Here is a 20,673-nt window from a genome sequence, read left to right on the forward strand (position 1 = left end):
GGTAAATTAAATTCTGCACTGAAATTCTTTCCTGCCTCACCCCTCTGTACGCCTGCCCATGTCATGTTAGATGAATGATGCAGTTTTATAGTCCCATTTGTATCATATTTGTGTGGGTTTCACTGTTACCTAACAGTGACTAGGAGGTATCTTCAGGTTGTCTGTTGCCTGACCTTCTCTATAGACTTTTAATTGACCTAATCATAATTTATTTTTGCCAGGTTATTTCCTTCTAATGCAGCACGTATCTTGTATCCTTCATAAGCTTGGCAGTGTGACCTTTTGGAGAATCATTATCTGTATTCTAGGTATCTGTCCTATAGAACAAGGTGGAAGGCAGCTGAGAACCTTCCTGCCCTGGAGGAGAAAAAAAAATATATATTTTTAAAGAAGTTGCAAATATTTTCCTCTGGCTGTTTACGTGTGTGCTTTAATGGGCTTAAACAAAGAACCTGGGCTGACTAACATGTATTGCAGCCTGCTGAATCACCCACGTGGGCAAGGCATAAAATGTAATACTGTCTTTAGCATGAGTACATGCACATGTTTTCCCAGAGATGTCTGTTCATTCATATTCTAACTGCACGAAATTGCTTCCTTTTTCAGTTTTTAGATTTCTTACCTTTTCTTATTCCTTTTATTCTGTTTTTTCATGTGTCTGCTTATTCTAGCTGTCTGCTGGAGATTTTTGTTATCTCCAGGAAAACCAAACCATACCTTAAAGAAATACTCAATTCTTATGATCCTGTGTGATTCTTATTATCTCCTCCTTTATCTTTCAGTGGCTGTTTCTGAGGGCAGAAATAGAAGTGTGCTCTTTTTCCTTACCCTTCTGGAGTTGGAAGTGTTGCTGAATGAGTGGGTGGGCAAACTTCTGTTTATTTCCCTCCTTCTGTGAATATGACAAGCTTTGTGGGTGAAATCCTGGTGGCTCCTGTGTTGACTGAAGGAGTTGGAAACTGTGTAAATCTATGTAAGACTGTAAATCATAATTCCTTGATACTGTCAGGAGCAGGTACAGTGTAGTGATGTGTTACAAATGGTAAGGTTAGGCTATGGGTAAGCTATGAGCTGGGTCCCCAAGTGGTCAGAATTGTCACATCAAAGAAGGATGGTGGGCATTGCTCTGAATTTCCTGTTTATAAGTTAGTGAAAAAGCATGGCACATTAACTGGTAAGGCATTGTGGCTTATGTATTTATTAGAGGAACAGTTGAATGGTCAAGGAAGGAGTAAGTAGTATGGAGCTGGTTTTTTTTTTTAAAAAAAAAAAAGAAAAGAAAAAAAAAAAAAGCTTTGTTTTTCCCAGCCTAGTCTGGAGTTTATTCACATGGTACAGATGTTTGTTTCACTGCTAAAACTTGAAAGCAACTTCTGATGAGAGTTCAAAGAGGTAACTTGGGAGGCAAAAGGTCTCGTTCCCAGGAGGGGGACAGGTCCTCTGAGAGAGTTCAACTGTTTTGCTCAGATACCATTGCAAATCTTTATTTATCTACAGTATTTTCTTACCATGAAGCATGAAAATGCTAGAAACTGCTGAGGGAATAGAGATAGTGCTGTGCTTTTTGCAGAGAAGTTGAAACTGCACAGAGATACTTCTGGGTGGATGATGTTGGAGCATCACCTGCAACATACCTGGTTTTATTTTCCATTTTTTTGCAGTTCATGCTGCCTTTCATTCTTTTATGTAACTGAGCCATTCTTTGAAATTTAGCCTCCTTTTCGTTGGTTTGGTTATGCTGAAATGGAGATGTAGTTGCAAAACTAACTGTTGTTTCCTTTCTTGGCTTCTCCATTCCCAGTTTCCCTTGGTTTTCTGGAAACGAAATCCAGAATCTGCTGTTTCCTTGCCCGGCCTGTTGTGTAAGGTTCTCACCACATCTGCAGACCTGTTGCTTCACTTACCCCTTTTGTGCCCCCTTTTTGGGTAGGATCATGATTTTATGCCTGGCATCTCCCATTATAACTCATTCTCAGAGTGCTTTGTGTGCCTGTCAGTTCTTCTTGCTCTGCAAAATTCTGCAGTTCTAGCAGTGCTGACAGCTGACAAAGCGTCCTAGAGCACCTTCGGCTGAGATAGAAGTGACATCAGCATTTGGAAGCTAAAGCCTCACAGCCTGTTTTTTTGCATGTATTTTTTCAGACTCCTATATGTATCCTGAGCACCCTTAAAATGACTTAGATCCTTCCAGGAAAGAGGCAATCCTTAGACATTGATCCTACAGTTCCTTAGAATTCCTCTATAGTTGAAACTAAAAAGATCATAATAGTAAAATGTCAAGTAAAGCAACTGAGAGTAACTAAAAGATAAATGCTCAGAGCAACTGAATCTCTTCCTCTCATTTGTGAGAGGAAGAGGTATTTTCTTTCTTGTTATTTATGCTACAGAAGGTCCCAGAAATTGCAGGAGGTGTCATTTTGGCCAAAATTAAAGCAAGCCAATTCAAATATTTTCCTAAGAAAAAAATAGCACAGCTCAGAATATTTCAGTAAAGTGCTTATTTATTAACTCTTTCCCCCCAGCATAGCAGTTACTTGAATTTATAAAAAATTGTTGTCATAATTTGTTCATATTACATTTGTACGTATCTGGCAGCTTTTAGCCAAAGGCACTTCTAATAAAGTGTTGACTAAGCAGGAACATTGTTTAACTTTCTGTGCCTTGTTTCGACAGAGCTGGCAAGTGTCTGACGGTGACCAGCTCTGCAAACATTAAGGTGCTGCTGAAGCCTTAGAGCAGGGTGAGGCCGTTCGGTACGCTTCACCCACACTAGGCAAGAATGTTGTTATTGCTTTGCTGTAGTGTGATGGGAGTGCTGTATGACAGGATTAGTGAACCGACTCCCTTGAGGTCCAGATCACTTTCTCAGTGCTTCTTCTGTAACAGATCAGGTGACCTATAAAACAGCTTTTGAAGTTGTTTAAGTCTGTGTAGTGCCTGGGTGAGAAGCTTTTTTAGTATAAATTTACTCGCACTTGCAGAGTGATCAAACCTGTAAAAATGCCTTATTACCATGTACTTGTATTTACACATTGTCCATCAAGAAACCTGCAGTACCTTCCTTTTCTGTCTGTGTGGGATTTGGACTCCTCTTCCCCCAATGCCCATGTCAACTCTTTAATCATAAGCATGCAGCCTCAACTGCTTTTTAAGAATAAAGCCATATTTGGGGAAACCTTCATTTGCAAAGCATTTTTGAACTCTAAATAGCATTGACTTTTTCATGGTATATTTACAAATATGGCTCGATTAGATGTGAATACAGTGGAACCTTCTTAAGCAGACTCCAACTTTTTTGCCTATTGCACACTGCTCTTGCTGTGATAGATGCCAAGGGATGTAACCCCTTCACTGCGACCACTTCATCCATTGAGGGTTGGATCTCCATTGCAGGGTGAGTATGCAGACTTCACTGCAGTTTGGCTTCTACCCCTAGGACACAGCCTAGTAAATGTCCCAATATTCCAGTGGGATCTGGTTTTCCCGAGCAGAGAAGGCAGGGCCAAGACACAACTCCTTTTTGTAAGATCTGCCTGAAAGCTCAGTCATGCTTGTAGAAGTTGGACATTGTTAAAAGTTAACTGTAACCCTTGGGTGTCTACTGTCCATCCCCAAAAGGACAATGTGATGAAATTCTGTGGTATCTTAAAATATGAATTAATTGTTGGTCTGATATCTGTGTTTTGACAAATTCGAATTAGTACGTCTCTTTATAGTTGTGTGGTATATCCTACCATGTTAGTCACTGGCTTTATGGCTGGCTACGCTGCAGATCCAGAATGCTGGGGTGATGTCCGAGTTGTACAGAGAGTCATTTCACCTGGTATGAGGAGGGAGAGTGGGTTGAGTCAAATAAATGGTTTTATTTGAGTAGTTTCGTTCAGAATAGTGGCTTTTTTGCTCTTGGGAGGGCTGGTTAGGTGGTGTAGTGGGGGGAGGAACACCCCCCCCCCCCCCCCCCCCCCCCCCAGCTTCCTCTGTTAAATATGTATTGCTTCTCTGTGAAATGGGTTGGTGTTGCAGGTGTGGTCTGAAGTCATGTCAGATGTAATACCTTATATTTCAGTCTTTGCCAAAGAATGATTTTTCTCTTCTTTAGAAATCTATGGTGAAGGTGGCTTTCACCATGGTACCCATGGGGCAGCACAGTGTCCTCGAGTCTGTAGAGAGATAGAAAGAAAACAGCAGTTTGCATTAGAGATTTCTGTATCCTCCTTGCACCTGAGAGAAAAGGATGTAAAGCTATGAATGGAACCAAAGAGCTGTGATCCATATACTCCATCAGTATTACATTTTTGTATGAAAACACGTTAGGAACAATGTAATTGTATTAAGGCGCATGGGTGATTTAGCAGATGCTTTAGATCTGTTCCTAGGTAGGTGATGCACAAATCTTTTCTGAAATGGTGTTTGCCTCTAGGAATAAATGGGCCATATGAACTGTGTAATTGCTTCCCAGCCATGCTGTCAGGCAGCACCCTCCTTAGACATGGAGACATGAGGCACACCTCTTTATCTCTGACCACCTATCAACATGAATGCAAACAGGTGACATGTAAGCCTCTTGGCTGTATGCTAAAGAGGTGGTGCTAGAAAAATACTCCTACTGGAAGTACTATCTCCAGTGTGCCCTAACTATTCCTTTAGCAGAGTTTGGGGTAAGTGGTATACTTTACTTTAAACTGATGTGCTTGAGGACTGTCTGATTAAGAGCATGTTCAGATTTCCTGACTTTTACACTGTGTGTGTGTGTGTACACATTTTTATTTGCAGCTCAATGCTTTTTTTTTTTTTTTTTTTGGCTTGTGTTTTAATTTATTCATCTCTTTGTGCCGCCTTCTTTTTTCCTTCTCCCCTCCATCAGCTCTGTAGCAGCACAGGAGTTGCATGTTTTGTGCAAGGCCAGTTCAGAAAGCAAGTTCCCTGTCCCCATACTGCACAGGGGAAATCCTGCATGCCAAGCCAATTTCCTTAATTTATGCAGGAGCAACACTGCCATAGTCTTGAATGTTTTAACATTGGAGGCAAAAACACGAGCCTGTTAATGTTGATGCCTGTTAATGTGAAAGTACCTTGGACTAGGAAATACACTGAACAAGAGCAGCACTTGCTTTGCAGAGCATCCCTTCTTGACAAGCCACAGTCTGGATGTGTGTGTATGTGGAGGCTCCAGAGCGGCAGCTGTACAGGCACAGCTTAAGTGATGGCTGTGGGGGTCCTGTCAGCTATGGAAAAGGCCAGTGGAGTTTTCCCAGCACTTGCTCATAGCCCCTGTCCATCTGCATGCTAGGTGAAGGGCAAAGCCAGAGTTGAATGGGATTTAAGGAGGGGTTTACAAAAGGCAAACCCTGGTGGGCTTGATGTGGAGCCTAAAACTGTGTTCATCAGTGAATTTTTTCAGCCAAGAAGTTCTTACTCTAAAAAGCAACATTTGGGAATGATCATTCTAAAATGAATTCAGGTTTTTTTTCTTCTGGTAACCTGATGAATTCTAATTGTATCATCAGTTTTTCTCTCTTCCTTTTCTACCTCCTACTCTCCTGATATACAAGGTACAGAAATGTGGAAGGAAAGACTGGAAGGTGGGAAGCTATAAAGCCTAATTTTAAAAAAAGCAAAATTGGAAGGAAAAAATGTGATGGGTTTTTAGTAGCAGGGCCATGACTTTTAGAAACTCCACAGTAGTTTTTGCTATGAATATACTGTGCTGTGAATTTATTTTTATTCTTATTTCTGTTATGTGGAGCTGGATGTGTCTGGGCACTAGGACTGCAGGTCTTGAAGTAGAGGGTGGAGATCACTTTTTAAATATTTGTACAGGGAGGAGGACAAGGCTTGAAACTGCTATGAAAATAGCTCTTTGCATGTCTGCAAGGATAGGTTAACTGTGCAGGGTTTCACGAGAACCACTCCCTAGAGATATCTGAATAATAGATTGACATTATGGGGTGCAGTGAAAGGTGTGTGCATTTCAAAAGCCTAAGGAGAAAATTTCCTTCCCAAGCAAATCCTTTAGAAGGCATTTTTGTGCCCTTCCTGTGAAGGGCTCCTAGTCCTCCATCAATCATTTGCAAATTATATTTGTTACCAGCCATATGGAGAATTGAGGTTTAAGTGGTCCAAATGATGTGGCAAGTTTGTCCAAACAGGTACTCTACAAATCATATATGACACTAGGAATACCTTTAGGTTTACTTCCCCAAGGTCTAACCTTGACTGTTCTGTTTTAACCAGGGCTTTCATCCAGCTCTGTCCAATGGAAGGGTGCAGCTGAACCGTAACAGTTTCTTACAGCTCCAAGTAAGAGCTGTAGCGCCCTTTCTTCCTCCATAAGGTCTTGCACAGGGTGCAAGATAAATTAGCTTTCTTACAACATAAATTAGCAGTGATTAGGAGGCACTATCATTTGTATCTGTTACTGAAAGGATGTTCTATATAACTAGCTAACAAAATACCAACAAGACAAGGCAAATACTTCTGCACAGGTGGGATAGCATAGTAAAAGACATGAAGCTAGCTTGTCTTTGTATAATATACTGGCCCTAAGATTTGCATTTAAGCCTTTTTAAGCAACAATTAATTTAGGGGTATTGAAGCTGAAAGAACATGTACTTGAGTAGAGGGGGAGCTTATACAGCCTTTTGTCCTTGGAGAACATATGAAGGCAAAAGAAACACTATATAAGAGATGACGTCTAAATCCAATCCAGTCTTTAGCAAAAACCTCCTTGCTTGCTTTTTAAAGTATTTTTCCCTTTCTTCCAGTGCATTTCAATGAAAAGACTTTGTAGAGCTACAAGGTAGGCAATCTGATTTTACTTTTTTTTTTTACCTTCCCCAACAGCAGGGAGGATTTAAAAACAAAACAAAACAAAACCCCTTTTGCTGGTATGTGTGAGTGTGTCTAATGGATCAGGGCTTTTAATTTCTTCTAAAAATGTCCTTATGTCAGTGTGTGGCTACTTGTTCAACTTGCTTACTTGAATATGCTGCTCCTTCAGACTTGCGTCGTAGATGCAGCCCTGCAGTTGTGATGTATTTATGTAAAAAGCTCACTGATAACTATTACTGTGGGGTTTTTTTGTTTCAATCTTTTACTCTGTTGCAAAACTCTGTATTAAAACACAACAGTGGAAGGTGAATTAGCTGGCTGTGGCGTGGCAGTGAGTGTCAACTCTGTCACCTAAAACTGCAAGGTTTTACTGTCATTGATGGCGTAATGTAAAATACGCCTTGGCTGACTTCAAAAGTGGAAACGGCAAAAGTGTCAGATGCTTTCCACTGACTCTTCAGCTGGAGAGTATCTGGGTGTAAATCTGACCATTGTCTGCGTTTGATCATGGTAAGTCCAGTCATGGCTAAGTTGACTAACTACACGTCTGTCTTGTAACGAAGAGCAGTACTAATATAAAGTTGAAGCTTTAAAGACAGTTATGGTTTTTAGCTTAATGATGGTGATTGATGCCCACATACTTGAGATAGGGAGTTTGTTCCAAACCTTAAGCTGTGAGTTGATATTCAAGAAATGAATTGGTGTTTTGCCATTGATGCAAACTACTGCAGCATTTGACTTGAAATGAATAATTTTATCTCGTTCAAGCTACAAATAGTTCCAAAAATACTTACAGTTGAAAGAGCAGATTTTACTCTCTTTTTTTTTTTTTTTTTTTAATTTTATTTCATCATCTATCTTATTTTTCGTATTTTGGTATCTATTCCCTCCTTCATAAGATGCAATTTAATGCCACTTTTATGTTTCTTTTAGAATGGTTATTTTAGGCTTATCTTTTCATGTTCATGTCTTTGAACACAACATAAGGCAGCTCTCTACTGTTTGTTTTGGGGGAAGAGAGGCTCAGTAGCTACTCAGCAGGAAAGTACTAGTGCACTTGCATCACTCTTTCTAGTATACATGAAATTTGCCAGTGATTTTTGTTATACATTCTAGCTGTTACTGCACTTTGATCAGACTCTATCTAATATGGTTATTTTTTCAAAGGCACAAAAAGGATAGAGAGAAATTTCTTAAATGTGTATGGGCCATGGGAAAATGTGTGCGTTGTTTAATGGCAATTCAGGATCAAGATTTAGTTTAAATTATTAACTAGCATAATAAAAACTTTAAAAACTTTGAAAGTTGGCCCTCTAAACAACAATAAAAAAACCCCAGCAAAGCTAACAACAACAAAATGTTGCTTGTTTATTTTTCCTCCTTGTATGAAAAAGCTTTTTCAAGACTGAAAAATAGCTATTAATAGAACATGATTGTAATTTGTATTTAAATATAGTGGGCGGTCTGGAAAAAGATTTTTTTTTTTTTTTTTTTTTTTTTTTTTTTGCATATGTTCATAACGTCACAGTGAATATAAGGTCAGAATTGCATTGCTGCTATGCTTAGGTAGTTTCCATGCAGGTTCTGCAGTTCATGTTCCAGATGTCTTGAATACTTTGACCTTGATTTTCAGTCATTCCTGAAGAAGTTAAAATTGTGTTGCCTTCTCTTTCTAATAAGAGGAATGTAATAAAATTAACTATGCACTTTTTCAGTCACAGATGAATTTGATACTGGTAATTGGCATAACGGAGAGTTTGAAGTGGAAGCAGTATAAAAGAGTACAGAACTGGTCCCACTGCTGGATGCTTTGTAGTTCAAGTAGTGATTTAAATATTTGTCAGAAGAAGCCTTGGCAGAGTTGTTGACTAACTAATCCTTTTTGCTTTGCTTTTTAAGGTGTCTCCTGAATTCTCACTATGTCTGATGGGGACTATGATTACCTCATAAAATTTCTAGCACTTGGTGATTCTGGCGTAGGAAAGACCAGCCTTCTTTACCAATATACGGATGGCAAATTTAATTCCAAATTTATCACAACAGTGGGCATTGACTTTCGGGAAAAGAGAGTGGTGAGTTTTCACAGTGTGCTACTTTAAAATGGTATCTGTCTTGGTGATGGCTAGAATCTATTTTTTAAAAATCAGACCTGCCGATCCTTATGTGTAGGCATGCAATCAGTAGTTACTGTGTACTTAATCTTGTGACAAGGAAATGATCTCATTTTACCTGGTTATTTTTGTCATTGTTGTGTGTTGTCCCCTCCATTTACCGCAAAGTTAAAGTAAGAAGAGCTGATTCTAAGCAACCACTTCTTACTGCTCAGCAAGTGATGAGTGTTATCTACTCCCTGAGTTCTGCACATAGTACCTGGAGTAGCACTTTTATTGCTGAACTCTCTTCACAAGGAAGGATTGGGCTGTAGTAAAAATGTTTTTGCTGTTTGTGAACTGAAGTGCTAGTGAACAGAGACTGCAATGTTGATTTTAAAACTGTTTTAAAACATGTGAATGAAATGGGGTAGCATGATACATGGAGCTGATCTGGCTTCCTAAGCAGTTACCACTACCAGAGAAGAATTGTGAAAAGTAAGGTAGAGGTTTTTTTTTTAACCCCTGAATTGTTATTAAACTAGGCAAACGTACTTTTGATATGAAGCTGAACACTGCATTATGATAACCAATTGGATGCTGGTCCTTACTGCGCTGAGAAATTGAGTTGGCACAAGTTTTTCTCATTCTTATGTAGAAGTATTAAATGCCTTTCAGTGTAGTCTGATGATTTCCCAAGTGTCCAGAAATCTGGATGGTGTAATGGGCATTGTGCAGACTGGCTTTTGATGGATGTCATGCACCTCAGTAGTGCAAGGAGTAAATATCTCAGTGAAGTGTGAAACTGGTCTCTCGAATAAGTTAGTATTCCTTTTGTGGGAGAGTAAACATAATGGGTTTACTCGATCAGCATATTTGATAACTCAGGATAAGATTTAGGTTTCACAACTTGAATCATATAATCCACAAATTCAGCAAGTTTATGTGTCTCTAAAGATACATTTGTAATTCTGTTAATCTTAGGTACAACAATAGTTGAAGGTAAAGAAGATGACCTAACATGAAGTGTTCTAAACAAGAAATTAATCTATTTTTACCTGATCCTTCCAAAGTTAACAGATGCCCTTATTTATATTTTCAAGCTGAGTAAACGCTTCAGCTTTTATTCTTATCATCCAATTTCTGCTTTTTAAGCTGTGATGTAAGATCTACCCTAAGCTCTTTTTCAGCAATGTTTTGGCAGCTAAGAAGAGATGTCCGTATCTTTATGAGTATATTCTGTTTGCTAATGAGGTTCTGTTAGTAGTACAAATATATTGCCAGATGGCATGATCTGATCTTTGCTTTCTTATAATTATATTTCAATTTGAACACAATACAAGATAATAGCAGAAAAATAGAAAACCAAAATACTAAAAATTAAGCTTGTCTATTGAAACTTAATGGCTGCTCTAAATATCTGTTTGGAGTCCATAGTCTATTGGATACTGTTTTTCCAGTTTCACTTTTACCCTTATTTTTAAATATTCAGTTGGATGCAAACTTAAATTACTTTTGTCTTGTAAAGCAGAGGGATTGAGTTGTAGTTGGGATCTTTGCATTGGCAATGCTACTTTTGGTGCATTTAATAATCTTAAATGTCAGTTATTTTGTGTTCTATAGAAGCTGGACTGCTAACACTCAGTCTTGCAAATTTACCTTTTACAGGTGTATAGACCCAATGGGCCAGATGGCGTTGGTGGCAGAGGACAGAGGATACATCTTCAGCTCTGGGATACTGCAGGGCAGGAAAGGTATGTTCCACCCCCCCACCTAGCAAGTAAGGCAGTTGTCATCAAGCTAGATGCAAATGGAACCGAGTACATGAAGTCTCTTTATTGATTGATGCATTTTAATTGTATGACTCAAGATGGGAAAGTGCACTTACTTTAATTTTAACAGCAATGGAAAGTTTCCTATGAATACGCATTAAATTACAACTGTAATTTACAACTGTAGAACATTAAAACTGTAATTGTTGTTTTTTGTGTTTTGGAAACTTCCAGTTTATTTTTTCGTGGCCAATGCATATAGATACTTGTAAAGCTTTTCTTTTTTCAGTTTTCCGTAAATTTTTGTAAATATGTTGAGGTCTTGGCAAAGTCAGACAGGTGAAATCACCTCAAGGATTCCTTTCTATTTGTCGGTCAAAAGACTAGCATCCTAGTGATTGATAGTCTTAAAATCAAGAACTGATGTGTATAGGGGACAAATTTCTGTTCAAAGTTTGAATTTCATTTCTTATTTTAATTTCTGAATCTTGATCGAGTCATGCTTTATAGTAGAAGACTTTGTGTAAAGCTCTCACGCTCTAGTGAAATGTCTCCTAGACTTCCTTAGGCCTTGATTAGACTATAGTAATGTTAGCAATTCTTGTTATGCAGTCCCTACATCAGCAAAACAATTATGATGAATATTTCATTCTAGTTAATTCAGTCTTAAGTTACCTCAGTTTTATGACTGTATGCAATTATATTTTCAAAGTAACTTCTCAGATGAGCCAGCTAATTTCATTTTGCTGGTCTAGGTTTCGTAGCTTGACAACGGCTTTCTTCAGAGATGCCATGGGGTTTCTTTTACTCTTTGATCTGACAAATGAGCAAAGCTTTCTGAATGTCAGGAACTGGATAAGTACGGCATTTCTTTCTTTTTTTTTTTTCCTTTCTTTCTTTGTATGGGCTATGTTTGTAAAGATGGAGTCTCACTGAGAAATAGAACTGAAAATACTGGTTTTTATAGTTTTCTCAGTAAAAGAAAGTAAATGTTGCATTCAAAATTGTAATAGCTGCTAGTGGTGGCTTCTAGTGCTTACCTGAAATTCAGCTTTGCCTGTGGAACTTGAATCTTAACCTATATAAAAGCAAGCTGAGAGAACATCATATCCCTGGCTCTGGTGATACTCAGTAATTTAAGTGTGCAGAAAGCCTATGCAAAACTCTAGTTTGACTCACCTGAAGCTTTGTCAGCAAAACTTAATGGAAGGCAAATGTTACTAGGCTGGTGTATCTAGCCGAAGGAGTTCCCAAACTGCATCATCCATGAGGAGAGGGAAGTATATCCTTTCCTGGCAGCTCACTGAAGATGCTTAGTGAGCATAACTCCTTAAGCTACAAATACACAGCTTCTGTGCAAACTTTATCAGGCTTCTGCTCCCCTGGCTTGTTCCCTGGGTTTCTCACTGTGTACATGATAGTGGATGTTCACCTGTTATCTGGCTACTCAGTGCAATAGCAGAAGTCCTGTGAGATAACAGAGAACATACTTGTTTTCTTTCTTTCAAAGAGTCATTTTCCTGAAGGAGTTTGCGTCCCCTGAAATGTGGTAGTGTTCTTAGTGAGCTTTATGTGTGACAGTAAGTTGTGGCCTCTATTCATGTTGTTGCTGCTGTTAGGTCAGCTACAAATGCATGCATATTGTGAAAACCCTGACATTGTATTATGTGGAAACAAGAGTGATCTGGAAGACCAAAGAATGGTGAAAGAAGAAGAGGCTAAGGAACTTGCAGAAAAATACGGGTAAGTAACTTCCTTCCAGTTATTGCTGTGTTTAAAGCAGAGTGAAATATTTTCTGTAATGCCTTTTCTGTATACTGAAAGGTTATTGTGAGAATAAGCATTTTAGAATGCTTAACTGGCCGGTGTATGATAATCTTTTTTTCTGTCAGAGATTATAATGTTTTCTGCACTGCCTAAAAATTCATAATTAGTATTGCACTAATCTTGCACTGGAAGTTGGTTAATCTTCTTCTTTCCTTGCCAGTAAACTAAGTAAATTTTCACAAACATTCTGGAAAAGACACATAATATAGCTGGAGAGGCAGGTGAATGACGGGGGTCTAATTCTTTGCTCTTGCCTGTGCTGAAGCTGTCTACGGGGCACAGAAAACCCAGGTCTCTTACAAAGTGAAATCCAAAAGAGCATTTGGTGAGGTGATGAGTGTCACATCAGATTTCAGGGAAAACAGAAATAATACCATGCAATGATATTCTAATTTACAAGCTGAGTTGTTTTACAAAAGTTTGATGTAGGGTAGCTGTTGTCTCTGGCGTTGCCATAGAAACATGCGGCCTCAGTTTCTTTGAAAGCCTCAGGACCCATTCACAAGTGTTCAGAGAGTCTGCTTACAGAGTGCTGGCTTTCCACAGAAGAGCAGTTCTGGTCCAGACCACAGTTCCGCAGTCTCTGCTCCCTCCCCATTCAGTCTTCCCTCAACTGTTCAAGCAATTTTGTTAGGACTGTACCTTAGGTGAATTCTTAGTGACTTTGCCTCAGAGGCATCAGTCATGTTTTCTTGCAGGCATCTGCACTCTCACAGACATCCAGCGAGTCTGAAAACCGAGTCAGACCAGCAGGAAGACAGGGTAGCCTTGCCCTTCCCCTTCTCTGCAGGCACAGATCATGTGTCCCTAAAGGAGCTATGTGAAATCTTTGTTCCTATCGGATACTAATTAATCCCATAGTACTCTTATATCCCATTAACTCTTCCATGGGTCTCCTCTCTGGATTACATTTGCATTTCAGTGTGGATCAGAAGTGCACTTTTGAAGCAAACCTTCTGATCCATTTATTGTGAGTGGAGCAGCTTTCTAGTGTGTGAACTGGATTCCTTCTCAATTGAAAACTAAACTAGATGATGTGCTCCAACCAGTAATCTGTGTTCAGTCCAGAGGAATAGATTAGAGCTGGTCCAAAGTAAAGCCTGCAAAACATGCATAGTGTGAACACTTGGTCCTCAGTGCTAACTGCCTTGTTCTGCAGGTCTGGTCTTGTGCCATGCTGTTTCCTATCATGTAGTCACAAATTAGCTTTCCTTGACCTTGAAGAATCATTGGAGGCAAATCAGAAGCAATCTGTCTATTAGAGAGAAATGGATTTAGTGCAATATTACCTTCCTACTTTTTCCTTCTCCTTTGAAAATGCTTGTTTGAAGTCCATGTCACACACACAACAGCAAGTGCATATGGTACTTTAACAAGCTGCTTGTGGAGGAGCAAAAACTTTCAAACAACAGTGTATGGCATGTGGCCATTTCTTAAAGATTTGAAAGAGATCTCTTTGCATGTGACTTCCGGAAATAATTTATGAAATGCTTATCTTTGTGGCTGAAAATGCCACTTAATTTAGGAATAGGGAGCTAAAAGTCAAAGTTACAGATCACGTCCAGTCTGTGGGCAGTTACAAAGTTCTCTGCCCTGTAGAGGTGAGACAGGATAGCTGCTAAGAGTCACTTACTCCTGAGGGGAAGCAAGATAAATCCTGCTGCAGTGAACAGTCTTCTGCTAACAAAAGTGTGAGATAGTGAATATCCTCTTTCTGTGGAAAGGCCTTGTACTGGTAAGTGATGTATTTTGAAGATGATTGCAGGAGACCTACACACTGAGACAGTAAGATAGTATTTTTGACTACTCATTGAATCTTGCAAATTAAGTAAGAAATACTTAAAATTATGAAGTGATTATATCAGTCACTTGGGGAGTAACACTAATGTAGCCGCTCTGGCACCACCCTGTGGGGAGTGCTGAGCGCAGAAGGTCAAAGCCTACAGACCTGCCATGGAAACACCGTGATCCACAGCAATAATGAAAACTAGTCATGTATTTTCAATACCAAGGTGCCCAGAAACTTTTGTTAACAAAGACATAGGTGGTCTGAGCACTGAGATTTTTTATTTTTTAATGTAAAAGAGTTTATAGTTGAAGTGTCAACAGAAGAAACAGTCACCTTTTGTAGTGATAAAAGTACCACATTAGGAGTCTTTACTGCCGTGTCTGCAGTCCATACTTGCGCTCCCTCTCTTGCAACGACCCCCTAGCTGATGTAGATAGAAATCAGTAAGGAGAACACTTAAGCACGCAAGGCCATATAAAGTAATTGCATCTCTTGTGGGGAATGGAGCTGAAAAAAACAGACCTCAGGAGCATAACTTTGGGAACTCGTACTGACCAGTGCCTCTGTAAATTGTGGACTCCATTATGTAAATTAAAGCTTATCCTTCTGCCCTACCTACAGAGTCAGCCATTTCATTAATTTCTTTTACATTTCAGTTCACTGACGACTTAGTGTCTTTTTGCTATGGAGTCGCATTAACAGCATTTGTGTGATTTCCAAGTATATGGCATTAATCATGTATTGTTTTTTGTCCTATGAATACAAACCGTGATGTGAGTTTGTGTTCTTTTGTCTCCTGCAGAATACCGTATTTTGAAACTAGTGCAGCTAATGGGAGTAATGTAAGCAAAGCCATTGAAACTCTGCTTGATCTCATTATGAAGCGCATGGAACGGTGTGTGGATAAATCCTGGATCCCAGAAGGGGTAGTGCGCTCCAATGGGCACAGCTCTACAGAACAACTGAACGAGGAGCAAGAAAAAGGCAAATGCGGCTGCTAACTCAGTTACAATTATGTTTAATATATATGATAAAGTATGATAAAGTTGCAGCTTAACTGTTTAACTTATGGACAAATCACACTGTAGTTATTTAATGAGCTATATTAATTCTTTATACTAATTTTTGGTTTTTTCCTCTCAGACAACATTGACCTTTTCTTGCAAGGTATGCAGTTTATTAGTGGTGGGACAGAAGATTAATTTGGTGTAGCATTGGCTATTCCTCTAATTCTCTACTTTGGAGGGAAGGAGAGGAATTTTCATTACCAAATTTAGAAACATCTCTCTGTGTGGGCAATGAGAAAGGGTAGGCTTCTGAACGGAAGGATTTTCAATTGCCCTTTGAAGGCTCCATTAACTACACAGACTAGGCATTTAGATTAGATATTGTGACAGCTTTTAGTCTCTACTAACAGCAAGCTTACCAACGTGGTTCTTGGTTTTCAACAGAAATATTTAATCATTTCATCAATCAATAACACTCTTAAAGAGCAAATCCTGTGTTTTCCACAAAAGCCTGCAAGTAGCTTTTCCTTGCTCTCTCAAAGCATTGGTTTTTAGTGATGAAAACCAAAAGAAAGCTATTGTATATAGAATAAAAACTACAGAGAAGCACAGGGGTGCATATGTAGAGCACTTTGGGTATGTCATGAAATTGAACATGTAAACTACAACTGTACTATATAAAATATATTCAACACAGGCTATGAGACCTCCTGACATAATTTGAATTTCTAGAACATGAATTTACATGTATTTATATTTAAATGGCATACCTGCACATCTGTTGTTATGTTTCTTTTACGTTACCACTTGTTTTAACAGGAACATAGGGCAACCTAGATGTCAGCAAAATTTCATCGGAGCTAGTGCTTTGCACTGAATTTGTTTTATCAAACACAGATTTGGAATGTTTCTTTAAATTTGGATTGAAAAATGAATGATGATTGTCTTCTGGTGAGCTACAGCTAAGACACCAGTTCTGTCTAGATCAGTATTTCTATAAATTTATAATGCTCATTTTAGTCTGCCAACCTTTGTGTCCTGTACATCTTGGTTATTATATATTCATTTATGGCTTGTTCACTTCCTTTAGGTTGTATTTAAAAAAGAATAGAGTTGCTTTTCTTTTTCCCCCTCTACGGATCACATAAATGTCAATTTTTGTTTCAGTGGATCATGTTACTCTTTGATCATTTTTATTTATTCATACAACCTAAGGAACAATCAGTATTTTTTGGGTCTTTTTTCCAGACTGATTTATAAGATGTGCCTACCAAACTGTTTTCTACCCTGGCAGAGGTTGTATAACTGTAAAGTATTGCCAATTAAAGTCATAACATGCCAAATTGAGTCTTGTTACAGACTTCCCACAGCAGTGTGTTTACAAAACTCCAAAGCTATTACTTCTTTAGAAATTATGTATTTATTTATGTAAATAGTCTAACTACTGCAATTTCAGGCAAGCATTGATACCAGTTGTGAATGTGAATTGCAGCATAACAAATTTTTTGAAGGACCAAAAATGTTTCTAGAATAGGAGCTAATAAAAAAACCCCAAACATATATATTTGATGTAGCCTCTGGTTATATTAATAATACAAGAATAAGTGTTAAAACTTGATTCTTAAAATATTTTACAAAGTAATGCATTGTTCTTTAACAAACACAACATGTAAATATTAGATTTTTATCACAGCCTACACAGAATATTTTTAAAGTGCAATATAATTTCACTGCTCTGGGGCTAGGACGGAGATTAAAGCAATTTACATTGAATAAATATAGGGTTTTTTTCCTACTATACAATACCAAGATTCTAAAATGCTTGTGGACCGGAGTTACTGTAGTTTAACTCAGAGTGCCTTTTGAAGTTACCATCGTGTTTCTGACCAGTAGAGTATCCAACTGTACTGTAGGACACAATACATTTCAATGTACTTCAGTGTCTGAATTTCTTTTAATGTAACTCTTTGCTTTTCAGAGGGTTGCAGTGGAACTTTGTTATGCATTAACTTTAATGGGAGTTTTTGTGCTTATAGCTCCATCCAGTTCCTGAAAACGTTAAGGATTATTGCAACTAACTACTGAGCTAAGTGACTACTGAAATGCTGTAAAAATGTTTCCTTTTGAATACTTATGTTTAGATTGGATATTAAATACTGAAACTGTCATATTTTTGTCATGCATATTATATGTAACTATTTACTGTATAAAGAGAGTCTACATAAAATTGCTTTGATGTCAGCCTTTGAAATCTGCCGTAAGATTTATCTGTTTGAATTATTCTGTGACAGAACTTTTGATCCCTTTTTAACTCTCATGAGAAATCATGGTAAATGTTTCTTGACAATGAATTACACTATTCTTATTAGTCTAGCACTGGTTTAAAAAACCAACCAACCAACCAAAGAAGAATTCTCATGTGATGAGAAACTGTTATTTCAAGAAAAGTTGTTTCCATTCAGTGTCAGACGAAAATGTTGATCTGTAACGGAACAAAGTTTTGGAAAGGATTTCCATTACGATGCTTCATCCCAGGATTTCTTATTAATATAAAATAGTTAAACATTCCTGATCTGAACCTTGTCAGCATTTGTTGAACTGAATTGTAACATTTCCTGTTGTCTCATTTCAATATCAGTCTGTGCCTTTCTGCACTGCCCCTATGCATTGTGGTTTTTTTAGTTCAAATGCATCTTAAGTTCTCTTCTGTGGCCTAGGTACCTCTTGATGTTCCTGTCTTGCACTGACCGAACCAGTCGGAATGGGGCTTGATGCATCCTGGGTGATGCCAGAAGGAGCTCAAACCCATAGAAGAAAATAGAGGCAACACTTCTGTATTCATAAGACATTCAGAAAGCTGCTAATGTGAGCATGTAGCATGTTCAGAGCAAAGGGAATCAGGCAATACATTTTGTAAAATCTATTGCTTCTACAAAGGTAAGGAGCTTGTTTTTTCAGAATAGCTGCTTCCATCAAGAGCAGTGTAGATTATCAGGTAGGTTATGATATGCTGGAGGACACAGCTGCTATTCAGATGTTCCTTGACAGGCAAGAGAAATGAGCTGAACTAAACCTTATTAAGTTCACCAAGGGTAAGTGTAACTGGGTATTCCATCTGGGTTGGAGTAACCCCATGCAGTAGTACTGGCTGAAAAAACATTTTGCAGAAAAGGGGATAGGCATCCTCTTCAAAAGCAGGTTGACCAGGAGCCAGAAGTGTGCCCTTGCGGGAAAGGCGGCCAACTGCATCTGGGGCTGCATTAGTAAAATGAAGCTAACAGGTTGAGAAAGGAAGTCTTCCTTTATATTCAGTAATTATAAGACCGCATCTGGAGTTCTGTTTTGGATACCCCAGTAGAAGAAAGACATTGACACACTGGAGTGAGTCTAGCAGATGCCACCAAGATCAGAGGGCTGGAGCACAAGGGGTAGGAGGAGAGAGAACTGGGTTTGCTTAGCTTTAAGAAGAGAAAGCTAAGGGAGACCTTTCTCGTGTCTTGAACTATCTAATGGGAGGTTATACAGAAGATGGAACCAGACCCATCTCAGAGAGCACAGCAATAGGAAAGAGGCAACAAGGAAAAGTTGGTGTTTAGGAAATTCTGATTAGACATTAGGAAAAAAATGTCATCATACAAGTGGTCAGAGATTGGAACAGGAGCTGAGGAAGGTTATGGAACCTCCATCCTTGAAGACACAGAACTCAACTCTATATGGCCCTGAGCCATCTGGTGTTAATTTGTCCTGCTTTGAGCAGGACTTGGGTCTAGATGACCTCCAGAAGTGTCTTCCACCTGACATGATTATATGCTCAGTGAACCTGATCCTCCAAGTGCACATGCCTGACAGTTGTCAGTTCTTTTATATGACTGTATATGACAGTTCTTTTACTTCTATTAGGAAAGTTGTAGAAGTATGTAAATATTTGAGGACCAAAGCTTTGCTATGAGTTTAAGGTATTGAGTTGAGATGTTTGGTGAAACAATTCTTGCTGTGGTAATCTGTGTCAAAACTCAGTCAAATGAGCCACTCAGTTTGCTGTAAAACCTCTTCTTCCAGCGAGGCTGTTTTTCAGCTGGATACCTAATTCTGTCTGTGAATAACTGTTAATGGAGTAGAAGTCCATATTCTTTTTTTATAATTAGTCTGGATTCTGGCTCCAGCAACCTTCAATCTATATTGCCTTTTTGATCAGGAATAAGCACTTCAAATCCACAACATAATGGCTTGTAGCTGAAGAGGAGATTAGCGCCTTGATATGAAAAAAAGAGGGACAGAGGGAAATCCTATTGTAAGTGCTTGTAGTATCACTGTGCTCTCACATCCCATCTGTCTGCTGGAGGCATTGGTGACAGTCTGTAATCCACAGTGTTTAAATTGTAGAAGCCACCAAAGACTTCACAATACAGTACTCTGCCAGGAAAAAGCTGTCTTAAGTGAAATACAGCCCATGGGGAATAAGTCACACGGGCAGGAAACTCCAAGTAATCAAACTGAAAAAGAAGGATTGCAACTGCATATGCCAAAGCACAGTAGCCCTAGACCTAAGCAACCTTGTTTACTATTTGGTTTTGCCTCTAGCTGTAAACTTGGTGTCTTCATAGCTTCCCTCATAAAATTGCTTTGTGTATGTGTCTCTACTATTTCCTCTTATCGTCTGGGTTGCCATCTTATGTCAGAGCCACAGAGCCTTCCCTCCGGCATGCAGCATGAGACTAACTAATATCCTGTACAGTCCTATCTTGTTCTCTGTCTCTGAGTCAGTTCAGAGCTGTTGTTCCTTAGGGCTGGGGGTGAGTACTAGTCACCAGTCATATGCTCTAGCCTGTGTCTCCTGCAGTAGGATGTGGCTGAGGTCTGGTTTTTAAAAAGATTGGAGACAAGTTCTGTGCTGATAAAAGGTTGGTGACTCTACTGTGCTAAAGCAATGTTTTTTTCTTCCTTCCATCTTTCTTAATATAGCCCCAAGCTGACTGCCTTTTTTGTTGTTCTAGAAAACAGAAAGCAAAAACTGCCCTAAAGGCACATGCAATTCAACACATGGATTTTTCACCAAATAGATAGTTACTTTCTTTTAAATGGAGAAGCAGGAATTGTGGTGGTAAAGCCTTACATGGTGAGGAAGATTTCAGACTCTTGAGCTGGGATGGCGTCCTAAGATTGAAGAACACAGAGTAGACCCTCTCCAATTCCAAACAATTTAGGAAGGTACAGGACCTAGCATTTAGGTCCTTTCCCAATAAACAGGTAACTCTGTAGGAGGGGGAACAGAAGGAGTAATGGGTTCCTTAGAATAATGCATGCAGAGCCATCGGTTTTAGACAGTACTTCAAATTTTGCTTTAAAAATTAATTCCC

At 38.8% G+C, this 20,673-nt stretch overlaps 1 protein-coding gene across 16 annotated transcripts in view; it reads left to right on the top strand.

The window, feature by feature from the left end:
* RAB27A (RAB27A, member RAS oncogene family) overlaps nucleotides 1-17,557 on the top strand; it is a 36,211-nt gene extending 18,654 nt beyond the window's left edge. For 9 of the 16 annotated variants that reach the window (XM_030014368.2, XM_041123733.1, XM_030014365.2 and 6 more), the window contains 6 exons: nucleotides 6,765-6,799; nucleotides 8,731-8,903; nucleotides 10,590-10,675; nucleotides 11,449-11,552; nucleotides 12,313-12,436; nucleotides 15,112-17,557. In XM_030014368.2, the coding sequence (XP_029870228.1) occupies nucleotides 8,751-8,903; nucleotides 10,590-10,675; nucleotides 11,449-11,552; nucleotides 12,313-12,436; nucleotides 15,112-15,310 (666 nt within the window). In that variant the 5' untranslated portion in view covers nucleotides 6,765-6,799; nucleotides 8,731-8,750 and the 3' untranslated portion in view covers nucleotides 15,311-17,557. Of the gene's footprint in view, nucleotides 1-4,420; nucleotides 4,659-6,764; nucleotides 6,800-8,730; nucleotides 8,904-10,589; nucleotides 10,676-11,448; nucleotides 11,553-12,312; nucleotides 12,437-15,111 lie in introns of all 16 variants that reach the window. The other 7 variants (XM_041123734.1, XM_030014375.2, XM_030014372.2 and 4 more) reach the window with 2 other exon arrangements.
* Nucleotides 17,558-20,673: the final 3,116 nt, after the last annotated feature.

The sequence above is a fragment of the Aquila chrysaetos genome, chromosome 5 (assembly GCF_900496995.4).
Source record: "Aquila chrysaetos chrysaetos chromosome 5, bAquChr1.4, whole genome shotgun sequence".
In the NCBI taxonomy this organism is placed as follows: domain Eukaryota; kingdom Metazoa; phylum Chordata; class Aves; order Accipitriformes; family Accipitridae; genus Aquila; species Aquila chrysaetos.